Below are 20,944 nucleotides of genomic sequence, written 5' to 3' on the forward strand. Positions count from 1 at the left end.
ATTACTACTACCAATATTCTTAATACAAATTTCTAAGACAAAATCTCAAAGAGAATACAACACACTGTTGAAACCAAATTGGCTTATACTCCCCTATCACATTGGCGACCTCACCGCAGAGGGGCACTTCATTTAATGTAACAGCCCAGCTAACAAAAAACGTTCCCTTAAGAGTCTCAGTAGACCATTAACTAATGTTTTCATAGGAATGTTCCCGTTATGAGCAAGGAATGCTTCCAATAAACCATTCCATTAATGTCAAATAGAACTTACCCAGAATGTGGTTACCATGTTCTCAGAATTTAAGATATGTTCTAGACATGCTTCATGGGAATGTGGTAAGAACATTCAATCAATCAAATGTATTTATAAAGCCCTTTTTACATCAGCCAATGTCACAAAGTGCTGTACAGAAACCCAGCCTAAAACCCCAAACAGCAAGCAATGCAGATGTAGAAGCACGGTGGCTAGTAAAAACTCCCTAGAAAGGCCAGAACCTAGGAAGAAACCTAGAGAGGAACCAGGCTATGAGGGGTGGCCAGTCCTCTTCTGGCTATGCCAGGTGGAGATTATAACAGAACATGGCCAAGATGTTCAAATGTTCATAGACGACCAGCAGAGTCCGATAATAATAATCACAGCGGTTGCAGAGGGTGCAACATGTCAGCACCTCAGGAGTAAATGTCAGTTGGCTTTTCATAGCCGATCATTCAGAGTTAGAGACAGCAGGTGCAGTAGAGAGAGATTCCAAAACAGCAGGTCCGGGACAAGGTAGCATGTCCAGTGAACAGGTCTGGGTTCCATAGCCGCAGGCAAAACAGTTGAAACTGGAGCAGCAGCATGACCAGGTGGACTGGGGACAGCAAGGAGTCATCAGGCCAGGTAGTCCTGAGGCATGGTCCTAGGGCTCAGGTCCTCTGAGAGAAGAGAGAGAATTAGAGGGAGCATACTTAAATTCACACAGGACACCGGATAAGACATGAGAAATACTCCAGATATAACAGACTGACCCTAGCCCCCCGACACATAAACTATTGCAGCATAAATACTGAAGGCTGAGACAGGAGGGGTCGGGAGACACTGTGGCCCTGTCCGACGATACCCCCGGACAGGGCCAAACAGGCAGGATATAACCCCACCCACTTTGCCAAGGCACAGCCACCACACCACTAGAGGGATATCTTCAACCACCAAACTTACCATCCTGAGACAAGGCCGAGTATAGCCCACGAAGACCTCCCCCACGGCACAAACCCGAGGGGGGCACCAACCCAGACAGGAAGATCACGTCAGTGACTCAACCCACTCAGGTGACACACCCCTCCTAGGGACGGCACGGAAGAGCACCAGTAAGCCAGTGACTTAGCCCCCGGAATATGGTTAGAGGCAGAGAATCCCAGTGGAGAGAGGGGAACCGGCCAGGCAGAGACAGCAAGGGCGGTTCGTCGCTCCAGTGCCTTTCCATTCACCTTCACACCCCTGGGCCAGACTACACTCAATCATTGGACCTACTGAAGAGATGAGTCTTCAATAAAGACTTAAAGGTCGAGACCGAGTCTGCGTCTCTCACATGGGTAGGCAGACCATTCCATAAAAATGTAGCTCTATAGGAGAAAGCCCTGCCTCCAGCAGTTTGCTTAGAAATTCTAGGGACAGTAAGGAGGCCTGCGTCTTGTGACCGTAGCGTACCTGTAGGTATGTACGGCAGGACCAAATCGGAAAGATAGGTAGGAGCAAGCCCATGTTATGCTTTGTAGGTTAGCAGTAAAACCTCAATCAGCCCTAGCCTTATCAGGAAGCCAGTGTAGAGAGGCTAGCACTGGAGTAATATGATCACATTTTTGTTTCTTGTCAATATTTTAGCAGCCGTGTTTAGCACTAACTGAAGTTTATTTAGTGCTTAATCCGGGTAGCCGTAAAGTAGAGCATTGCAGTAGTCTAATCTAGAAGTGACAAAAGCATGGATGAATTTTTCTGCATTTTTGGACAGAAAGTTTATGATTTTTGCAATGTGACAAAGATGGAAAAAAGCTATCCTTGAAATATGCTTGTGTAACCGATGTGTATTGGCTAGTTAGTTAGCGGTGGTGCGCGCTAATAGCGTTTCAATCGGTGACGTCACTCGCTCTGAGACTTGAAGTAGGGTTTCCCCTTGCGTTGAAAGGGCCGCGGCTTTTGTAGCGCGATGGGTAACGATGCTTCGGTGGGTGTCAGTTGTTGATGTGTGCAAGGGTCCCTGGTTCGAGCCCGGGTTGGGGCGAAGAGAGGGACGGAACCTACACTGTTACATTGATGCTGTTGACCCGGATCATTGGTTGCTGCGGAAAAGGAGGAGGTCAAAGGGGGGGTGAGTGTAACCGATGTGAAATGGCTAGTTAGTTAGCGGTGGTGCGCGCTAATACCGTTTCAGTCGGTGACGTCACTCGCTCTGAGACTTGAAGTAGGGTTTCCCCTTGCGTTGCAAGGCTTTTGTGGCGCGATGGGTAACGATGCTTCGTGGGGTGTCAGTTGTTGATGTGTGCAAGGGTCCCTGGTTCGAGCCCGGGTTGGGGCGAAGAGAGGGACGGAACCTACACTGTTACACTTGATTAGTTTGTCAAAAGAGAGATCAGGGTCCATAGTAACGCCAAGGTTTTATTTGAGATGACTGTACAACCATCAAGATTAATTGTCAGATCCAACAGAAGATCTCTTTGTTTCTTGGGACCTAGAACTAGCATCTCTGTTTTGTCCGAGTTTAAAAGTAAACAATTTGCCACCATCCACTTCCTTATGTCTGAAACACAGGCTTCCAGGGAGGGCAATTTTGGGGCTTCACCATATTTCATCGAAATGTACAGCTGTGTATCGTCCGCATAGCAGTGAAAGTTAACATTATGTTTCCGAATGACATCACCAAGAGGTAAAATATAAAGTGAAAACAATAGTGATCCTAAAACGGAACCTTGAGGAACACCGAAATTTACAGTTGATTTGTCAGAAGACAAACCATCCACAGAGACAAACTGATATCTTTCCGACAGATAAGATATAAACCAGGCCAGAACTTGTCCATGTAGACCAATTTGGATTTCCAATCTCTCCAAAACAATGTGGTGATCGATGGTATCAAAAGCAGCACTAAGGTTTAGGAGCACGAGGACAGATGGAAAGCCTTGGTCTGACACCATTAAAAGGTAATTTACCACCTTCACGAGTGCAGTCACAGTGCTATGATGGGGTCTAAAACCAGACTGAAGCATTTCATATACATTGTTTGTCTTCAGGAAGGCAGTGAGTTGATACACATATGTTCTTGCAACATTCCCATGAAACGTGTCTAGAACATTAATATCTTATGTTCTGAGAACATGGCACCATGTTCTGTGTATGTTTGGTGGGACGTTGATGGAATATTCTCCTAACCCACAGAAAACTGGACACATGAATGTTGCAACGTTCTCATGAAATGTGTCTAGAACATTAACATTGTATATTTTTAGAATGTGGTAACCAGGTTCTGGGTATATTCTGTTTGACATTAAGGGAATGTTCTAACTAACGACCAAAACATGCTAAAAAGGATCTCTGAAGGTTTATGCTAACATAGATAGAATGTTCCCTTTACTAACGGAAAACTGGACACAAACATTAGGGGAACATTACGGCAAACATTACAAAAACGTGCTCTCTCTCTATAATTGTTAGCTGGGAGGCTTTTAAAGTTCAATATTCTTGCACAATTTCTACTTAAAATATCATAGGGAAGCAAAATGTACTCTATTTGTGTAACAACCCACAAACTGTTGTGCTTGTAGACTCGAGAGGAAAGTAAAACAGGTAAGTGCACGTCTTTCCATCTTGACAATACATAAGTGAATAATCTCCATCATTAGATAAAACCATGGTCTCAGGTCAGTAATGTTACTCAACAACACATATAGCCAAGACTGAGCTAACATCATCAGCCCTGTAAGGCTTAGAGAAAATGGTCAAACTAAGACATGCAGGGTGGGGGTATGCTATGTGCCCTATAGCCTTACTACTTGTGCCAAGAAGAGTTCATTCTTTGGCCAGATAGGATCCAGGGACCAGTCCTGACATGCCGTTTCTCTCCACAGTCCACCAGCCATCCATATCTTGTTCAATGACCACAACCGTCTCCCCTGCAAACATGGACAGCTCGTCCTCACCCTAGAGATGGACAAGGCCGGGTTAGGCAAGTTGTGGTTCAAATGTTACAGAAACGTGAATCCACTCATTCTTAGTGTAGGCCTATATATTGAATGCAGGCATATAAAGTATCAGAGTATTCTGACCTGAGCCTCATAGTCATACAGAGCCTGGTACTCCTCTCTGCTCTCTGAGATGGTTGGCTGCACTTGCACAAATCCAGGAATGGAGGCGTACACTCCATCTGATGTGTTGGCTAAGGATTACACAGAAGCAAGCAGATTAATCAGTTATTTGGTCAAGCCACTGGCAGTTTGAAACCTCATTACTACCTCTATTAACTGAACTGAAAGAGTAAGCTCATGTGATGTAGTGTCAGACCCTGCTTAATATTGCTGAAACAGCTACTTTTACACGAAGGGACAGTCACCCTTAACGGCGGTGGCAGAAAGCCGACGTTTCTGTTTTTCAGGAATACGGTATTTTTAACCTAACTTCCATTTCCCCTGAAAAACAGAAGTGGGAACTACGCTCAGGCATCTTTCTTGGCCTGATACTTTATGTTAAGGGACAGTTGGCCTGCAATCAGATGGATGTTTGTGCCCCCTGGTGGTCAAGTAATTAGGTGGAAAACCTGCATGATAACGTTATGGGCTACTACTCTTTCCAAATTATGAGTGCAACAAGACTTTTCCCTTTTAGATAAACACAATGCATTGTTATGAGGGAACATAGAAAAAAACATCACAATCCTCTTCGTCTCTGTTTTTACCTGACAAATAACAATGTAATGACATTTACATTTACGTCATTTAGCAGACACTCTTATCCAGAGCGACTTACAAATCGGTGCAGTGGAAAAACATTATCTCCCTGACCCTGTCCACAAAATGGTTTCTATTGACAGTCCTACACACAATGAAAAGTACCACACTTACTGTATTTACACTGAACAAAAATATAAACACAACAACATGCAACAATGTCAAAGATTTTACTGAGTTACAGTTCATAAAAGGAAAATCAGTCAATTGAAATAGATTAATTAGGCCCTAATCTATGGATTTCACATTACTGGGAATACAGATATGCATCTGTTGGTCACATATGCCTTAAAAAAAATGGTAAGGGCGTGGATTAGAAAACCAGTCAGTATCTGGTGTGAACGCCATTTGTTTCATGCAGCGCGACACTACTCCTTCACATAGAGTTGATCAGGCTGTTGATTGTGGCCTGTGGCCTTGTCCCACACCTCTTCAATGGCTGTGCGAAGTTGCTGGATTTTAATTTTTTTATTTCACCTTTATTTAACCAGGTAGGCTAGTTGAGAACAAGTTCTCATTTGCAACTGCGACCTGGCCAAGATAAAGCGTAGCAATTTGACACATACAACAACACAGAGTTACACATGGAATAAACAAAACATACAGTCAATAATACAGTAGAACAAAAGAAAACTAAAAAGTCTATATACAGTGAGTGCAAATGAGGTAGGTTAAGGCAATAAATAGGCCATGGTGGCGAAATAATTACAATATAGCAATTCAAACACTGGAATGGTAAATGTGCAGAAGATGAATGTGCAGGTAGAGATACTGGGGTGCAAAGGAGCAAGATAAATAAATAAATACAGTATGGGGATGAGGTAGGTAGATAGATGGGCTGTTTACAGATGGACTATGTACAGGTGCAGTGATCTGTGAGCTGCTCTGACAGCTGGTGCTTAAAACTAGTGAGGGAGATATGAGTCTCCAGCTTCAGAGATTTTTGCAGTTCGTTCCAGTCATTGGCAGCAGAGAACTGGAAGGAAAGACGACCAAAGGAGGAATTGGCTTTGGGGGTGACCAGTGAGATATACCTGCTGGAGCGCGTGCTACGAGTGGGTGCTGCTATGGTGACCAGTGAGCTGAGATAAGGCGGGGCTTTACCTAGCAGAGACTTGTAGATAACCTGTAGCCAGTGGGTTTGGCGACGAGTATGAAGTGAGGGCCAACCAACGAGAGAGTACAGGTCGCAATGGTGGGTAGTGTATGGGGCTTTGGTGACAAAACGGATGGCACTGTGATAGACTGCATCCAGTTTGTTGAGTAGAGTGTTGGAGGCTATTTTATAGATGACATCACCGAAGTCGAGGATAGGTAGGATGGTCAGTTTTACGAGGGTGTGTTTGGCAGCATGAGTGAAGGATGCTTTGTTGCGATATAATTTTGGATTGGAGATGCTTAATGTGAGTCTGGAAGGAGAGTTTACAGTCTAACCAGACACCCAGGTATTTGTAATTGTCCACGTATTCTAAGTCAGAGCCGTCCAGAGTAGTGAATAGCATGCATTTAGTTTTACCTGCGTTTAAGAGCAGTTGGAGGCCATGGAAGGAGAGTTGTATGGCATTGAAACTCGTCTGGAGGTTAGTTAACACAGTGTCCAAAGAGGGGCCAGAAGTATACAGAATGGTGTCGTCTGCGTAGAGGTGGATCAGAGAATCACCAGCAGCAAGAGCAACATCATTGATGTATACAGAGAGAAGAGAGTCGGCCCGAGAATTGAGCCCTGTGGCACACCCATAGAGACTGCCAGAGGTCCGGACAACAGGCCCTCCGATTTGACACACTGAACTCTACCAGAGAAGTAGTCGGTAAACCAGGCGAGGCAATCATTTGAGAAACCAAGGCTGTCGAGTCTGCCAATAAGAATGTGGTGATTGACAGAGTTGAAAGCCTTGGCCAGGTCGATGAATACGGCTGCACAGTAATGTCTCTTATCGATGGCGGTTATGATGTCGTTTAGAACCTTGAGCGTGGCTGAGGTCCACCCATGACCAGCTCTGAAACCAGACTGCATAGCGGAGAAGGTATTGTGGGATTCGAAATGGTCGGTAATCTGTTTGTTAACTTGGCTTTCGAAGACCTTAGAAAGACAGGGTAGGATAGATATAGGTCTGTAGCAGTTTGGGTCTAGAGTGTCACCCCCTTTGAAGAGGGGGATGACCGCGGCAGCTGTCCAATCTTTGGGAATCTCAGACAATACGAAAGAGAGGTTGAACAGGCTAGTAATAGGGGTTGCAATAATTTCAGCAGATAATTTTAGAAAGAGAGGGTCCAGATTGTCTAGCCCGGCTGATTTGTATGGGTCCAGATTTTGCAGCTCTTTCAGAACATCAGCTATCTGTATTTGGGTGAAGGAGGTGGGGGCTTTGGCGGGTTGCTGTGGAGGGTGCCGGGCTGTTGACCGGGGTAGGGGTAGCCAGGTGGAAAGCATGGCCAGCCGTAGAGAAATGCTTATTGAAATTCTCAATTATAGTGGATTTATCGGTGGTAACAGTGTTTCCTAGCCTCAGAGCAGTAGGTAGCTGGGAGGAGGTGCACTTATTCTCCATGGATTGTATAGTGTCCCAGAACTTTTTTGAGTTATTACTACAGGATGCAAATTTCTGTTTGAAAAAGCTAGCCTTAGCTTTTCTAACTACCAGTGTATATTTGTTCCTAACTTCCATGAAAAGTTGCATATCGCGGGGGCTATTCGATGCTAATGCAGAACGCCACAGGATGTTTTTGTGCTGATCAAGGGCAGACAGGTTCTACATTTTTTGAGTGGGGCATGCTTATTTAAGATGGTGAGGAAGGCACTTTTAAAGAATAGCCAGGCATCATCGACTGATGGGATGAGGTCAATGTCATTCCAGGATACCCCGGCCAGGTCGATTAGAAAGGCCTGCTCGCAGAAGTGTTTTAGGGAGCATTTGACAGTGATGAGGGGTGGTCGTTTGGTCGCAGACCCATTACGGATGCAGGCAATGAGGCAGTGATCGCTGAGATTTTGATTGAGAACAGCAGAGGTGTATTTGGAGGGCAAGTTCGTTAGGATGACATCTATGAGGGTGCCCGTGTTTTATGGATTTGGGGTTGTACCTGGTAGGTTCATTGATAATTTGTGTGAGATTGAGGGCATCAAGCTTAGATTGTAGGATGGCCGGGGTGTTAAGCATGTCCCAGTTTAGGTCACCTAGTAGCACGAGCTCAGAAGATAGATGGGGGGGGGCAATCAATTCACATATGGTATAGAGGGCACAGCTGGGGGCAGAGGGAGGTCTATAGCAAGCGGCAACAGTGAGAGACTTGTTTCTGGAAAGGTGAATTTTTAGAAGTAGAAGCTTGTTTGGGTACAGACTTGGATAGTAATACAGAACTCTGCAGGCTATCTTTGCAGTAGATTGCAACACCGCCCCCTTTGGCAGTTCTATCTTGGCGGAAAATGTTATAGTTAACGATGGAGATTTCTGGGTTTTTGATGGTTTTCCTAAGCCAGGATTCAGACACAGCTAAGACATCCGGGTTGGCAGAGTGTGCTAAAGCAGTGAGTAAAACAAACTTAGGGAGTAGGCTACTAATGTTAACATGCATGAAACCAAGGCTTTTACGGTTATAGAAGTCAACAAATGAGAGCACCTGGGGAGTGGGAGTGGAGCTAGGCACTGCAGGACCTGGATTAACCTCCACATCACCAGAGGAACAGAGGAGAAGTAGGATAAGGGTACGGCTAAAGGCTATACGAACTGGCCGTCTAGCACGTTTGGAACAGAGAGTAAAAGGATCAGGTTTCTGGGCACGATAGCATCGATTCAAGGCATAGTGTACAGACAAAGGTAAGGTAGGATGTGAGTACATTGGAGGTAAACCTAGGCATTGAGTAATGATGAGAGAGATATAGTCTCTAGAAACGTTTAAACCAGGTGATGTCATCGCATATGTAGGAGGTAGAACAACATGGTTGGTTAAGGCATATTGAGCAGGGCTAGAGGCTCTACAGCTCTACGGATATTGGCGGAACTGGAACACGCTGCCGTACATTTTGATCCAGAGCATCCCAAACATGCTCAATGGGTGACATGATTGGTGAGTATGCAAGCCATGGAAGAACTGGGACATTTTCAGCTTCCAGGAATTGTGTTCAGATCCTTGCGACATCGGGCCGTGCATTATCATGCTGAAACATGAGGTGATGGCGGCGGATGAATGGCACGACAATATGCCTCAGGATCTTGTCCGGTATATCTCTGCATTGAAATTGCCATCGATAAAATGCAATTGTGTTCGTTGTCCGTAGCTTAAGCCTGCCCATACCATGACCACATGGACACCATGGGGCACTCTGTTCACAACGTTAACATCAGCAAACTGCTCATCCACACGATGCCATACACATTGTCTGCCATCTGCCCGGTACAGTTGAAACCGGGATTCATCCGTGAAGCGCACAATTATCCAGCGTGCCCGTGGCCATCTGTTACAGATACAGGTATCCTGTGTGTGTATTTTCTTTCCTTCTGCCCTAGTCACAGGTGTCACTCATCAGTCGCCAATCACAAGACACACCTGCTCCTTTTCCCTTACCCAATCACATCCCCTTTCCCTTGGTTTAAAATAATCCCAATTAGTTGTCTCTGGAGTTATCTCTCTTTTGTTTTTGCACCTACATGTCACATTTGTCCATTATTGTGTGAGTATGTATTGTTATGGTGTATGACTGTTTGCTGGTGGGAAAAGTGGGTACCAAGACAAGTCGCCCATGGGCATAGATTATCTTGGCAAAGGAGAAATGCTCACTGATGGGGATGTAAACAAATTTGTGCAAAGTTGAGTGAAATAAGCTTTTTGTGCATATGGGACATTTCTGGGATCTTTTATTTCAGCTCATGAAACATGGGACCAACATTTTACATGTTGCATTTATATTTTTGCATACATACCAGTAGGTGGTGCTAGTGGCTGTGAACCGTCATTGACGGTTGTTTTAGAGCCAGCCGATGAGTTCCCTTGCAAAAGGTTTGAAAACCTAAAAGTAATTAAACAGAACTTGTTTTGTTTCACATTGTAAAGATGTTGTTTTGATGGTTACATTATTTCAAATATGCATTCTTGTAGTGCAGCAACAGAAAATATTTTTAAGTGTCTCTAACCTCTTCATAACTCCTCCTACAAAGCAGGCACTGCCATCGCTGTCTGTCGAGGGCTCCCTCTCATAATAGTTCTCAAACACAATGGGAGCTGGGAAGAAACCACAGGCATTCAACAAAGCAAACTCACCCAAGGCCTAAGTAAAATGTGTATCACAGAAAGGTGGGTGCACTGCAAAGTGCAAACAAAGGGGGAGCACATTATTTCGCCATGTGGCCACATACAGTGCCTTGCAAAAGTATTCAGACCCCTTGGATTTCTTCACATTTTATTGTGTTACAAAGTGGGATTAAAATTGATTTAATTGTACTTTTTTGTCAACAATCTACACAAAACGGTCTTTTTATATATTTGAAAATAAAGAAGTCATGACTAAAATAGTCGTTGCATAAGTATTCAGCCCTTTTATTTAGGCAAGCCTAAATTAGTTCAGAAGTAAAATTTGGCTCAACAGATCACAAAATAAGTTACATGGGGATCTATTTTCAGATGGCGTTAAGGTGGCACGAGTGTCAACCGCATGTTAGTTTGCAATTTTGTCATGTAAAAACTGGCACACTGGCATTTTCCAGCTCTAACTCCAGGTTCGGCAATTTACCTGTCTTATATCAACTCGCTTGCACTCAGCTAAGCACAGACAAAATCCTAGAGGAAAAACTGTTTCACACCAGAGACTGGAAGAGGAATTCCCCTTTCAGCAGGTCAATAACCTACAACACAAGGCCAAATCTACACTGGAGTTTCTTACCAAGAAGACAGTGAATGTTCCTGAGTGGCCAAGTTATAGTTTTGACTTAAATCTACTTGAAAATCTATGGCAAGTTGTGAAAATTTCTCTATAGCCATGATCCCCAACATCTTGACAGAGCTTGAAGAATTCTGAAAAGAATAACGGGCAAATATTGCACAATCCAGGTGTGCAAAACTCTTATAGACTTATCCAACAAGCCTCACAACTGTAATCGATGCCAAAGGTTTTTAGAACGTGTATTGACTCAGGGAGCTGAATACTTAAGCAACGACTATATTTTAGTTATGTTTTCATTATTATATATATCTTTTTTTATTTTATTTTATTCTTCCACTTTATTCTTCCATTCTTCCTCATTACAGCGTATTTTGTGTAGATTGTTGACATTTTTTTTAAATTAAATCAATTTTAATTCCACATTGTAACACAATAAAATGTGAAGAATCCAAGGTGTCTGAATACACACTCTATTCTCATCAATATTTGACTAAGTTGACATTTAAAGAGTTCAGAGATAATATTGAAATGTTCAGACCTGGAACATATTCATGTACACAAACCAGGAAACTGGACAGGTGGTCTACTGTACTTACCTGGTGGACTTGAGCCAGTGCTTTTCATCTCAACAAAGCATACATTGTCTGTCGTGATGTCACACAGTTCTAGAGTTTTTCTCACTTCTTCATAACACTGAAAGTACATTTTGGGCACGGCTTAAACACATTAAATTGGCTTTCTTTGTTAATTACTAATCAGCTCTACAGACCAGTTATAATCAAGTAGTTATTTAAGCTACTATATGGTACAGTCAATACATATTCTGTATAATGTCTCACATACTGGATTACAGTTCAACATGGTAAGGGAAGACAAACTTCACCAACCTCATCATCTTTGACACATTGCATTGAGAATTGGTTACAGTGGACCCAGATGGCATTCCTCAGGATGTTGATACGATCTCCCTCCTGCTGCTGAAAGACCTGCAACCAAATTTCCATTGTATGATTCATCTGTATTGGATGGACAACCCCTTTTTACAACAATCTGTGAACCAGCAGCTAGTCTGATAACAAATATTTACGTCATTTAAGAAAAGTTGGTCTCATCGTACTGTTCAATCCAACTTGAATTCTTTCCTAGGACTAACATCAGAATATGGCTTAATGTACCTCACAAGTACTCTCGTGTGTAGTTTCCCATTCTTCACGAGTCTTGTCTAGCTGTTCAATATTTGACATGTATTGTTTTTCTGCAGACAAAAAAGAAAAGATGGTACTCAGATAATACACAGTCCTTTATGTTTCTCTCATCTCACCTTTTATTCATTTTTTACATTACAAAACATACACATACAAACGACAGTATACAGAGACACACAAACATCAACGACATCCCACCTGCCCAGACCCACCTGCTCCCTCACACCCTCCATCTCCAGCGCCCGCATCACTCTCCGCCACATGGCCGCAAACTGCACCATATTGTTTCTCTCGGTCACCCACACACTTTCAACATTTAGATAATAAAACATTTTGACCTTTCCATTGTGTTGACAGAGGATTGGTTGATTTCCAGTTTAAGTATACATGTTTTTTTTTCAAGATGATTGACAAGAAAAGTATCGTCCAGCCCATCGGGTATCTCACTGCATCCTCATATGCCATGTCTTTAAATATGCAGACAGACGGAATAAAAGTAAATTCACCACATTGCAATATTTCTGACTGCCAACTGTCTAACTCCACCCAAAACTTTTGGACTTCATAGCATTCTACAGCTGCATTGCTTGCTGTTTGGAGTTTAGGTTGGGTTTCTGTACAGCACTTTGAGATATCAGCTGATGTAAGAAGGGCTTAATAAATACATTTGATTTGATTCCCAGAAGGCACGGATTATTGAGTCATTGTCAGTTTTACATTTAAGACATGACTGCCGTTGTGCTATAGAATTTGTGAATTTTGTCTCGCGTAACAAATTCTATACATTAATTTATACTGGATTAACCCTACATTTTTGTTAACTGTAATTTCATTAGTTATGTGCCAACATTCCCACCAACTTGTGCCAATACCAGTTATTTTGAAGTCTTGGTTCCAATAGTATATATTTTGTTCTAAGAGATTGTCAGTTGTACATGTTTCCTTTAATGACTCCTATGCTGGAAGAATTTGTGAAGGTTAAGTGGAGGGAACAATATCTATGGCCTTTCGAAATATCATCTGCATGTTAGAAGCCAATTCCAAGATTACTTGATGAAATAGGAACTGAAGTCATTGATGAAATAGGAACTGAAGTCATTGTACAACAGTTCATTTCTGTTAAATCTCAGCAATATGGTGATGAAGGGGAAACAAAACCAAGCTGTCAAATCATGCTGTGGCTTCTCAGCAATCTTGATTTTGAGGATCTTTAATTAGCCAAGTAATAGACTGCCTTTATTCGTAGTATTTAGATACAAAAAATAGTAAAAGATAGGAGCTCACTAGCCTAGTATCCCTTACCTGCCTCTCCTGCTGCCTCCCTGCACTGCTTAGACTTGTTGTGCACCTGCAAACGAACAGGAATGTTACTGTGACTGGCAGGAAACCATTGCATAAATGTCAGTACTAAAGAGTATGGAAATGATCTTCCAATTACATAATTGGAAATTCTTTAGTACGTCTTTAAAGAGGAAATGATAGAACAGAATTTCTATTTCAACACTCAGTTGAAGAGGAAGGTTGCGGTAATCTTCATGAACAAGGGTTTTACTTAATGCCCCACACAGCAACAGCGCAGAATGCGTGTTTCCTTTCACTCTATGATGAAAGTCCAACATCCTCTGCAATACACATCCTTTGTAATTATTCAAACAACTCAAAGCATGTACAGACTGAACATACAGTAGTTGTCGGTCAATCTTACACAGAAGTACTCAGAGGGAGTACTAATTTCATACAACTTAATTGTCTATTTCTAAGCCTTGTTCCCATTGTCAGGTAAGTAGATGTGTTGTCCAGTGTGGATGGGAAGAGTAAAGTGATTTACCCTCTCAGCCTGCTTGGATGTGGTGGTAGCTACACTAATCATCCTCTCAGCAACTTGCTCTGCCTCATCCGCCTCTCTGCACCTCTGGTCATACGTTCTCTTAGACTGGGAGGGAAAGGACACACAGAAAGTGAACTTGTTGTCTGGTTTACAATACTACACAATGTACAAACCTCCAATTATTAGATACTGACAGCTATTGTTATTTGAAACTTTACAGGAAGTTGCTGCAAGATGAGGAACAAAGTACAATTGAGAGTGAGAGATGCATGTGTAAGCAGAGAGACTAAGATAAAACAAACAAAGCAGGATTTGCTAATCCGAGACTTAAGATGTTTCAGAGGCGCTCCCTCGGCTTGCCACAGAATTCACACATCCACTATATGACCAAAAGTATCTGGACACCTGCTCGTCGAACATCTCATTCCATTCTGGGAAGGCTCGCAGTCTGCGTTTCCAATTCATCCCAAATGTGTTTGATGGAGTGGAGGTCAGGGTTCTATGCAAGCCAGTCAAGTTCTTCCACACCGATCTTGACAAACCATTTCTGTATGGCCTTCGCTTTGTGCACTTGGGGCATTGTCATGCTGAAACAGTAAAGGGCCTTACCCAAACTGTTGCCACAAAGTTGGAAGCACAGAATCGTCTAGAATGTCATTGTATGCTGTAACGTAAAGATTTCCCTTCACTGGAACTAAGGGGCCTAGCCCGAACCATGAAAAACAGCCCCAGATCATTATTCCTCCTCCACCGAACTTTACAATTGGCACTATGTTAGTGTTGTCCTGGCATCTGCCAAACCCAGATTAGTCCGTCGGACTGCCAGATGGTGAAGCGTGATTCACCACTCCGGAGAGCGTGTTTCCACTGCTCCAGAATCCAACGGAGTCGAGCTTCACACCACTCCAGCCGACACTTGGCATTGCGCATGGTGATTGTGTGTGGCTGCTCGGCCATAGAAACCCATTTCATGAAGCTCCTGACAAACAGTTTTTGTGCTGACGTTGCTTCCAGAGGCAGTTTGGAACTCGGTAGTGATTGTTGCAATCGAGGACAGGCAATTTTTACGCGATATGCACTTCAGCACTTGGCGGTTCCGTTCTGTGAGTTTGTGTAGCCTACCACTTTGCGGCTGAGCTGTTGTTGCTCCTAGACGTTTCCACTTCACAATAACAGCACTTACAGTTGACTGGGGCAGCTCTAGCAGGGCAGAAATTTAACGAACTGACTTGTTGGAAAGGAGGCATCCTATGACGATGCCACGTTGAAAGTCACTGAGTGCTTCAGTAAGGCCATTCTACTTATAATTCACTGTATCACAATTCCAGTGAGTCAGAAGTTTACATACACTAAGTTGACTGTGCCTTTAAACAGCTTGGAAAATTCCAGAAAATGATGTCATGCGTGTGTGAGCAAGGAGGCTTTCAAACCTGACCCAGTTACACCACCTCTGTCAGGAGGAATGGGCCAAAATTCACCCAAATATTGTGGGAAGCTTGTAGAAGGCTACCTGAAACGTTTGACCCACAATTTAAAGGCAATGCTACCAAATACTAATTGAGTGTATGTAAACTTCTGACCCACTGGGAATGTGATGAAAGAAATAAAAGCTGAAATAAATAATTCTCTCTACTATTATTCTGACATTTCATATTCTTCAAATAAAGTGGTGATCCTAACTGACCTATTTTTACTAGGATTAAATGTCAGGAATTGTGAAAAACTGAGTTTAAATGTATTTGGCTAAGGTGTATGTGAACTTCTGACTTCAACTGTATATACAAAAGTACTACAGTACATATTGTGCACTCACATTTACACTGAAGCTTATTATACCTCTACACTCTTTCCACAGCTCGTCTTTCTCTTCCACCCTCTCTCACAATGCTTATGACTTTAATGGCCCTCCTTGATTCCATTTTTATCTGTATGCGCTTGGTGGTGTGCCTTATATGTTTTGTGTATTTAACCAATTTACTTACCAGCATAAAGAAAAACCTTAAGGTTTTCTTGAACCATACTAACCAAAGGTTCTTTGTAAGTAAAGCTAAAATAATCTTGAAACATTGAGCCCTACCTACCACAGACAAACATAACTATAAGGTTCAGGGTTTGACGTCACACAAATAAGCATACAGATAAAGAAATGAAGATGGTTTTTGGTAGGAACTGTGCTCACCTCCATTGTTTTCTTGTATAAAGACACCTTTATCTTCTGAACCTTGTCCATGATGCCTTCAAACTGAGACAGAGGAAAGTATACTGTGACTGATGCACAAATAGCTGATCAATTACAGATCAATAGTGGATGTCTGTCCTTTATCATGGAAAACAGCAAATGGTTATGAACATTTGATATCAAAGTATATGAATTAATCGTACAACATATGTAGATATTCACCACTGTGAGCTAACAATGTCTTTAGACATGCAGAGTTCCAAGAATATGACCTGAGATACTAACTTACAGAACCTATGTACTGTATCTCACTACAGTGTTTAGGTGGGGAGATTCACATTAGGTGAGACAACTCAAACCGTCCAGTGATTCTGGAAACATTACAGGGTGATTATAGTAGCCACATTACTTCACTGTCTGTCAGATAGAAGTAAAAACTCCTGTACAATTTCCTCATGTGGGTGAATACTATAAAGGTCAAACCAAAACCTTTTTTCTCTGCTCTTTCTGTCGCTCCCTGAACTGTTCCATCCTCTTGACCTCTTCCTTTAACACCCCAGACAGTTGTATGTGTAGGTTCCCAATGTTCTCAATTTCTACAAAACATGAGGTTTGACAACATTACAAATCTGGGATGAAGTAGAGTGCCGCTGACAGATGTTGCAACTGCATAGCTAACAGGTGGACAACTGAAGTTGTGTTCTACTTACGGACTTTGAGTTGGTCAAAGGATGCTTTCAACGTGCTGTGAAAAGAAGGTAACTGTGAGAATCTGCAGATACATTCATTTCACACACACACCTCTCTCTCTTTCCACCAAAACGTAAGGCATTTAGTTTCCATGAATCCTGAGAGCAGAGCCACTCACTTGATCTCACAGAGTCCCCCTGCCTTGCGTGCAATCATCACCAACTCTTTGCCATATCTCTCTTCAGCAGATGCCCTACCCAATGGAAACACAATATTTCTTCATTTATAATTGTGGCCTAATATAATTTCATACACAATGTAGGAAATGCTTTGCTGACAACAATTACCTCATCTTCAAGAGCTCCTCCATGTCTTTGCACATCCGTCGACCCTCACAGAGTCTCTGGATGAGAGCCTCATATCCCACATTACTGATGAAATCCACTCCCTACAACCATACACAATCATACCATTATCTCAGCAACCTCAAATAAACAAATATGTTTTAATATAAAGGTCCAAAGAAAGTCATTTTCAAAAAATAGATGCAACAAAGAAACTATTAATCTTTCAGCCACAGCCTTTATTGACACTTATCCAGCTTTGTGGTTTTTGGCAAAACAAAATGATTTCATGGATGCTGTGTACATAATAGTACAGAATGCCAGTGCAGGTGAAAGCATAAACATGTTATATGATACATCACCTTCAGTGGGGATGTTACTGGGCCCACACTGTATCACTCATACCTTACAGTACATACCACCCAGTTACCACAGGAAAACAACCATAAACAGTAGTTGGTCATCACGTACTTAGCAGTATCAGAAATGATTCCACTGTCAACCACCTTATGTATCAACAGCAAACAACTGAATGTTTTCTGTTAGCTGAACTTTGGCTTATGCATGATTGTGTACTATGTGAAGTCCAAAATAAATAAATAGATGTAGAACACAGAATGCCAAATACTGGTATTGTATTACACAATATCAAACATAATTCAATGCCAAAAATATTTAATACTAAGTAATAAAAAAACATGTACAATAAGTGAATGAATTTCAGGTGTTCATTTTCATTTGCAAAGGTTAGAAGGGGATTATGGTACTGAGCCTGCAATGCAAATCAACCCAGAAGTTGTCTGTGGCTTTGTAGTTCTGACAATGCATCACAGTCAGAAGATAGAAAACAGAAAGAGTGGGGAGCCTGGCCTGTTTACGGTTGGGTTACTTTTAAAGGAAGCTCAGCAGGAAAGGTTTACCACTCTTACCGACACTCTGAAAAGAGCAATCCAGCTAAGAGAATGAGCTACAACCAAGTTGTGTAGAACATTTGTCAGCGATTATTTTACAAAAATGGGGCCTAGTTATTTAGATAAATTACATAATACACCAGTACATTTATTATTCGACACACTGAAGAGCAAGTTTCCACAAAAATAATTACTAATACATTTCTTAAACATAGCATCTGAAAAAAAGTTTTAGTCAAGAAATTGGCTGAGGCCATAAAACAAATACATTGGTAGACTACAATCTGAGAGCCAATGAGAAATACTATGTTTATTTAGTAAAGTACTGCCTCTGAAGCAGGTATAATGTCTTAGGTGTTATGTCATCACAAAAACATAACGGCAGGTAGCCTAGTGATTAAGAGCGTTGGGCCAGTAACCGAAAGATCGCTGATTCAGATCCCTGTGCTGACAAGGTAAAAATCTGTCGATGTGCCTCTGAACAAGGCAGTTAACCCACCGTTCCCCGGTAGGTCATCATTGTAAATAAGAATTTGTTCTTAACTGACTTGCCTAGTTAAATAAAGGTTACATTTAAAAAATAATAATACAAAAATTGCCTCTGTGCAGTGCATTTCTAAAAATAACCTTAACCTATCTTAACCATAGAGATCATATAGATTGAGCATCAAAGTAGTTAGTCAGTATGTTAAAGTAACTCACCCAAAATACGTCTTTGAATTGTAAAGTCATCTCAGCAATAAACCAAATATAATATACTCTGCGAGTGGATTCAGTAAAGAAAGCACTGATGGTTGTCAAAGTCAGTGAAAATGTACACAGGAAACCCCCAGCTTGGTTCACTAGTTTGACTCAAATGAGGAAGTGCTTTGGTGTGGTGTCAGCTACCAAATACAGCCTGCATCTAAGATAACATTGAAGTTGGTTGTTATTTGATAGATACTGTAAGTACATGCTTTTGGGCATCTTTCTAAATATATTTTCTATAAGGGATCATTCAAGCAACCCATCCTGCTCTAAAGTACATAAACAGACATTCTAAAGCAGGAAAGCAAACTCAGAATTTACAAACCATTTTGTCTATCATAGTACGTTGAGAAAAACAAAAAGCATTCCTCTGTGCTTACCATTAGTTTGAACATCTCCAATAAATTCACTTAGACTGATGAGCTCTTCTTTAGCTGTGTCATATTCACTCAACACATTTTCATGGGAAAAAAACCTAAAAGAAAAATGAACAGAAAAATATTAACCAAATCAAACGTTTCATTCTGCATCCTTGCTCATCTAAATAGTCTACCATTATCTTAGCAACCTCAAATAAACAAATATGTTTTAATATAAAGGTCCAAAGAAAGTCATTTTCAAAAACTAGATGCAACAAAGCAACTATTAATCTTTCAGCCACAGCCTTTATTGACACTTATCCAGCTTTGTGGTTTTTGGCAAAACAAAATGATTTCATGGATGCTGTGTACATAATAGTACTGAATGCCAGTGCAGGTGAAAGTCATAAACATGTTATATGATACATCACCTTCAGTGGGGAGGTTACTGGGCCCACACTGTATCACTCATACCTTACAGTACATACCACCCAGTTACCACAGGAAAACAACCATAAACAGTAGTTGGTCATCACGTACTTAGCAGTATCAGAAATGATTCCACTGTCAACCGCCTTATGTATCAACAGCAAACAACTGAATGTGTTCTGTTAGCTGAACTTTGGCTTATGCATGATTGTGTACTATGTGAAGTCCAAAATAAATAAATAAAAGAAAAATGAACAGCAAAATATTAACCGCACCAAACGTTTCATTCTACATCCTTGCTCATCTAAATACACACGTAAACAGCTTGTTCTGCGTAGAAATGTCTCACAGTCATGTGATCCACTTCAGATGGGTGTGTAAATGGGAGAAACTTGGTTAGGTTAAGGCCTGGTGTGCCATCCACCTCAGCAAAGTCAAAGTGCTTATTTTATTTTAAAGTGAAGCTAAAAAGGAAAAGATTGATAAGTACTGTGAGGTGTAGAGCATGTGCGATCCATATGTTGTCAACAATAAAATACAGGCTAACTGGTACAACTAAGGTGATCATACAAGTCTGAGAGATAATTCCCCTGGATCCTCCAGAACAGCATTCTCATCAATACTACTGACTCATTCAAGGAGAGCCATGTTGTATTACATTTACATTTACATTTAAGTCATTTAGCAGACGCTCTTATCCAGAGCGACTTACAAATTGGTGCATTCACCTTAAGATATCCTGTGGAACAACCACTTTACAATAGTGCATCTAAATCTTTCGGGGGGGGGGGGGGGGGGGGGGGGGGTAGAAGGATTACTTTATCCTATCCCAGGTATTCCTTAAAGAGGTGGGGTTTCAGGTGTCTCCGGAAGGTGGTGATTGACTCCGCTGTCCTGGCGTCGTGAGGGTATTCTTCCCAGGACACAACAACGTTGTCGGTGTCAAATTCAGGGAAGCGCACATCTGCATCATCCAATGCGTATTTCTTGTAGACATGTTGAATCAATAGTGTGATCTCCTCTGTAGGGACAATCCATTACACATACAGTATCCCTACTTTACCATTATATCAACTGAGTGAGTTTCTTTGAACAATGACTTTCAGATAAAAAATGAACCGCACAAACTAAATCTTCTAAAACAAGATATATATATATATATATATATATATATATATATATATACATTCTCTTTTCTTTTTTACCTGAGTTTAAATGTTTGTCAGAATCTGTATCAATCTTCTTCGCGATGTTCATAATTTTTTCCCTTTGCTCAGCTGGACTCATTTTTTAAAATGTAATCTCTGTCCTAAAACCCAAGTTCTAGAAATGGAGAGATAGTGAATATGAATAAGAGGGGAAAATAATTATTCAGATGATGAAGAAAAAAATGAAAACCTC

At 41.6% G+C, this 20,944-nt stretch overlaps 1 protein-coding gene across 2 annotated transcripts; it reads right to left on the reverse strand.

Moving 5' to 3' along the window:
- Positions 1–857: 857 nt before the first annotated feature.
- Positions 858–18,867, reverse strand: LOC115196748 (proline-serine-threonine phosphatase-interacting protein 1). Of its 2 annotated transcripts, XM_029757623.1 has the most exons (16): positions 18,711–18,866; positions 17,101–17,201; positions 16,932–17,006; positions 16,774–16,808; positions 16,553–16,659; positions 16,064–16,126; positions 13,885–13,989; positions 13,359–13,404; positions 12,027–12,106; positions 11,739–11,837; positions 11,448–11,544; positions 10,106–10,193; positions 9,896–9,981; positions 4,299–4,408; positions 4,023–4,173; positions 858–917 (listed from the first exon to the last, which is right to left on the reverse strand). In XM_029757623.1, exons 1-15 carry the CDS (start codon positions 18,738–18,740, stop codon positions 4,042–4,044), a joined length of 1,254 nt encoding a protein of 417 aa, XP_029613483.1. In that variant the 5' UTR covers positions 18,741–18,866; the 3' UTR covers positions 858–917; positions 4,023–4,041. The 2 variants fall into 2 exon arrangements, with proteins under 2 accessions (XP_029613483.1, XP_029613484.1); XM_029757624.1 differs by lacking the exon at positions 858–917 and having other exon boundaries at positions 3,427–4,173; positions 18,711–18,867.
- Between the last annotated feature and the right edge of the window lie 2,077 nt (positions 18,868–20,944).

Source organism: Salmo trutta, chromosome 7 (assembly GCF_901001165.1).
Source record: "Salmo trutta chromosome 7, fSalTru1.1, whole genome shotgun sequence".
NCBI classification, from domain to species: Eukaryota; Metazoa; Chordata; class Actinopteri; order Salmoniformes; family Salmonidae; genus Salmo; species Salmo trutta.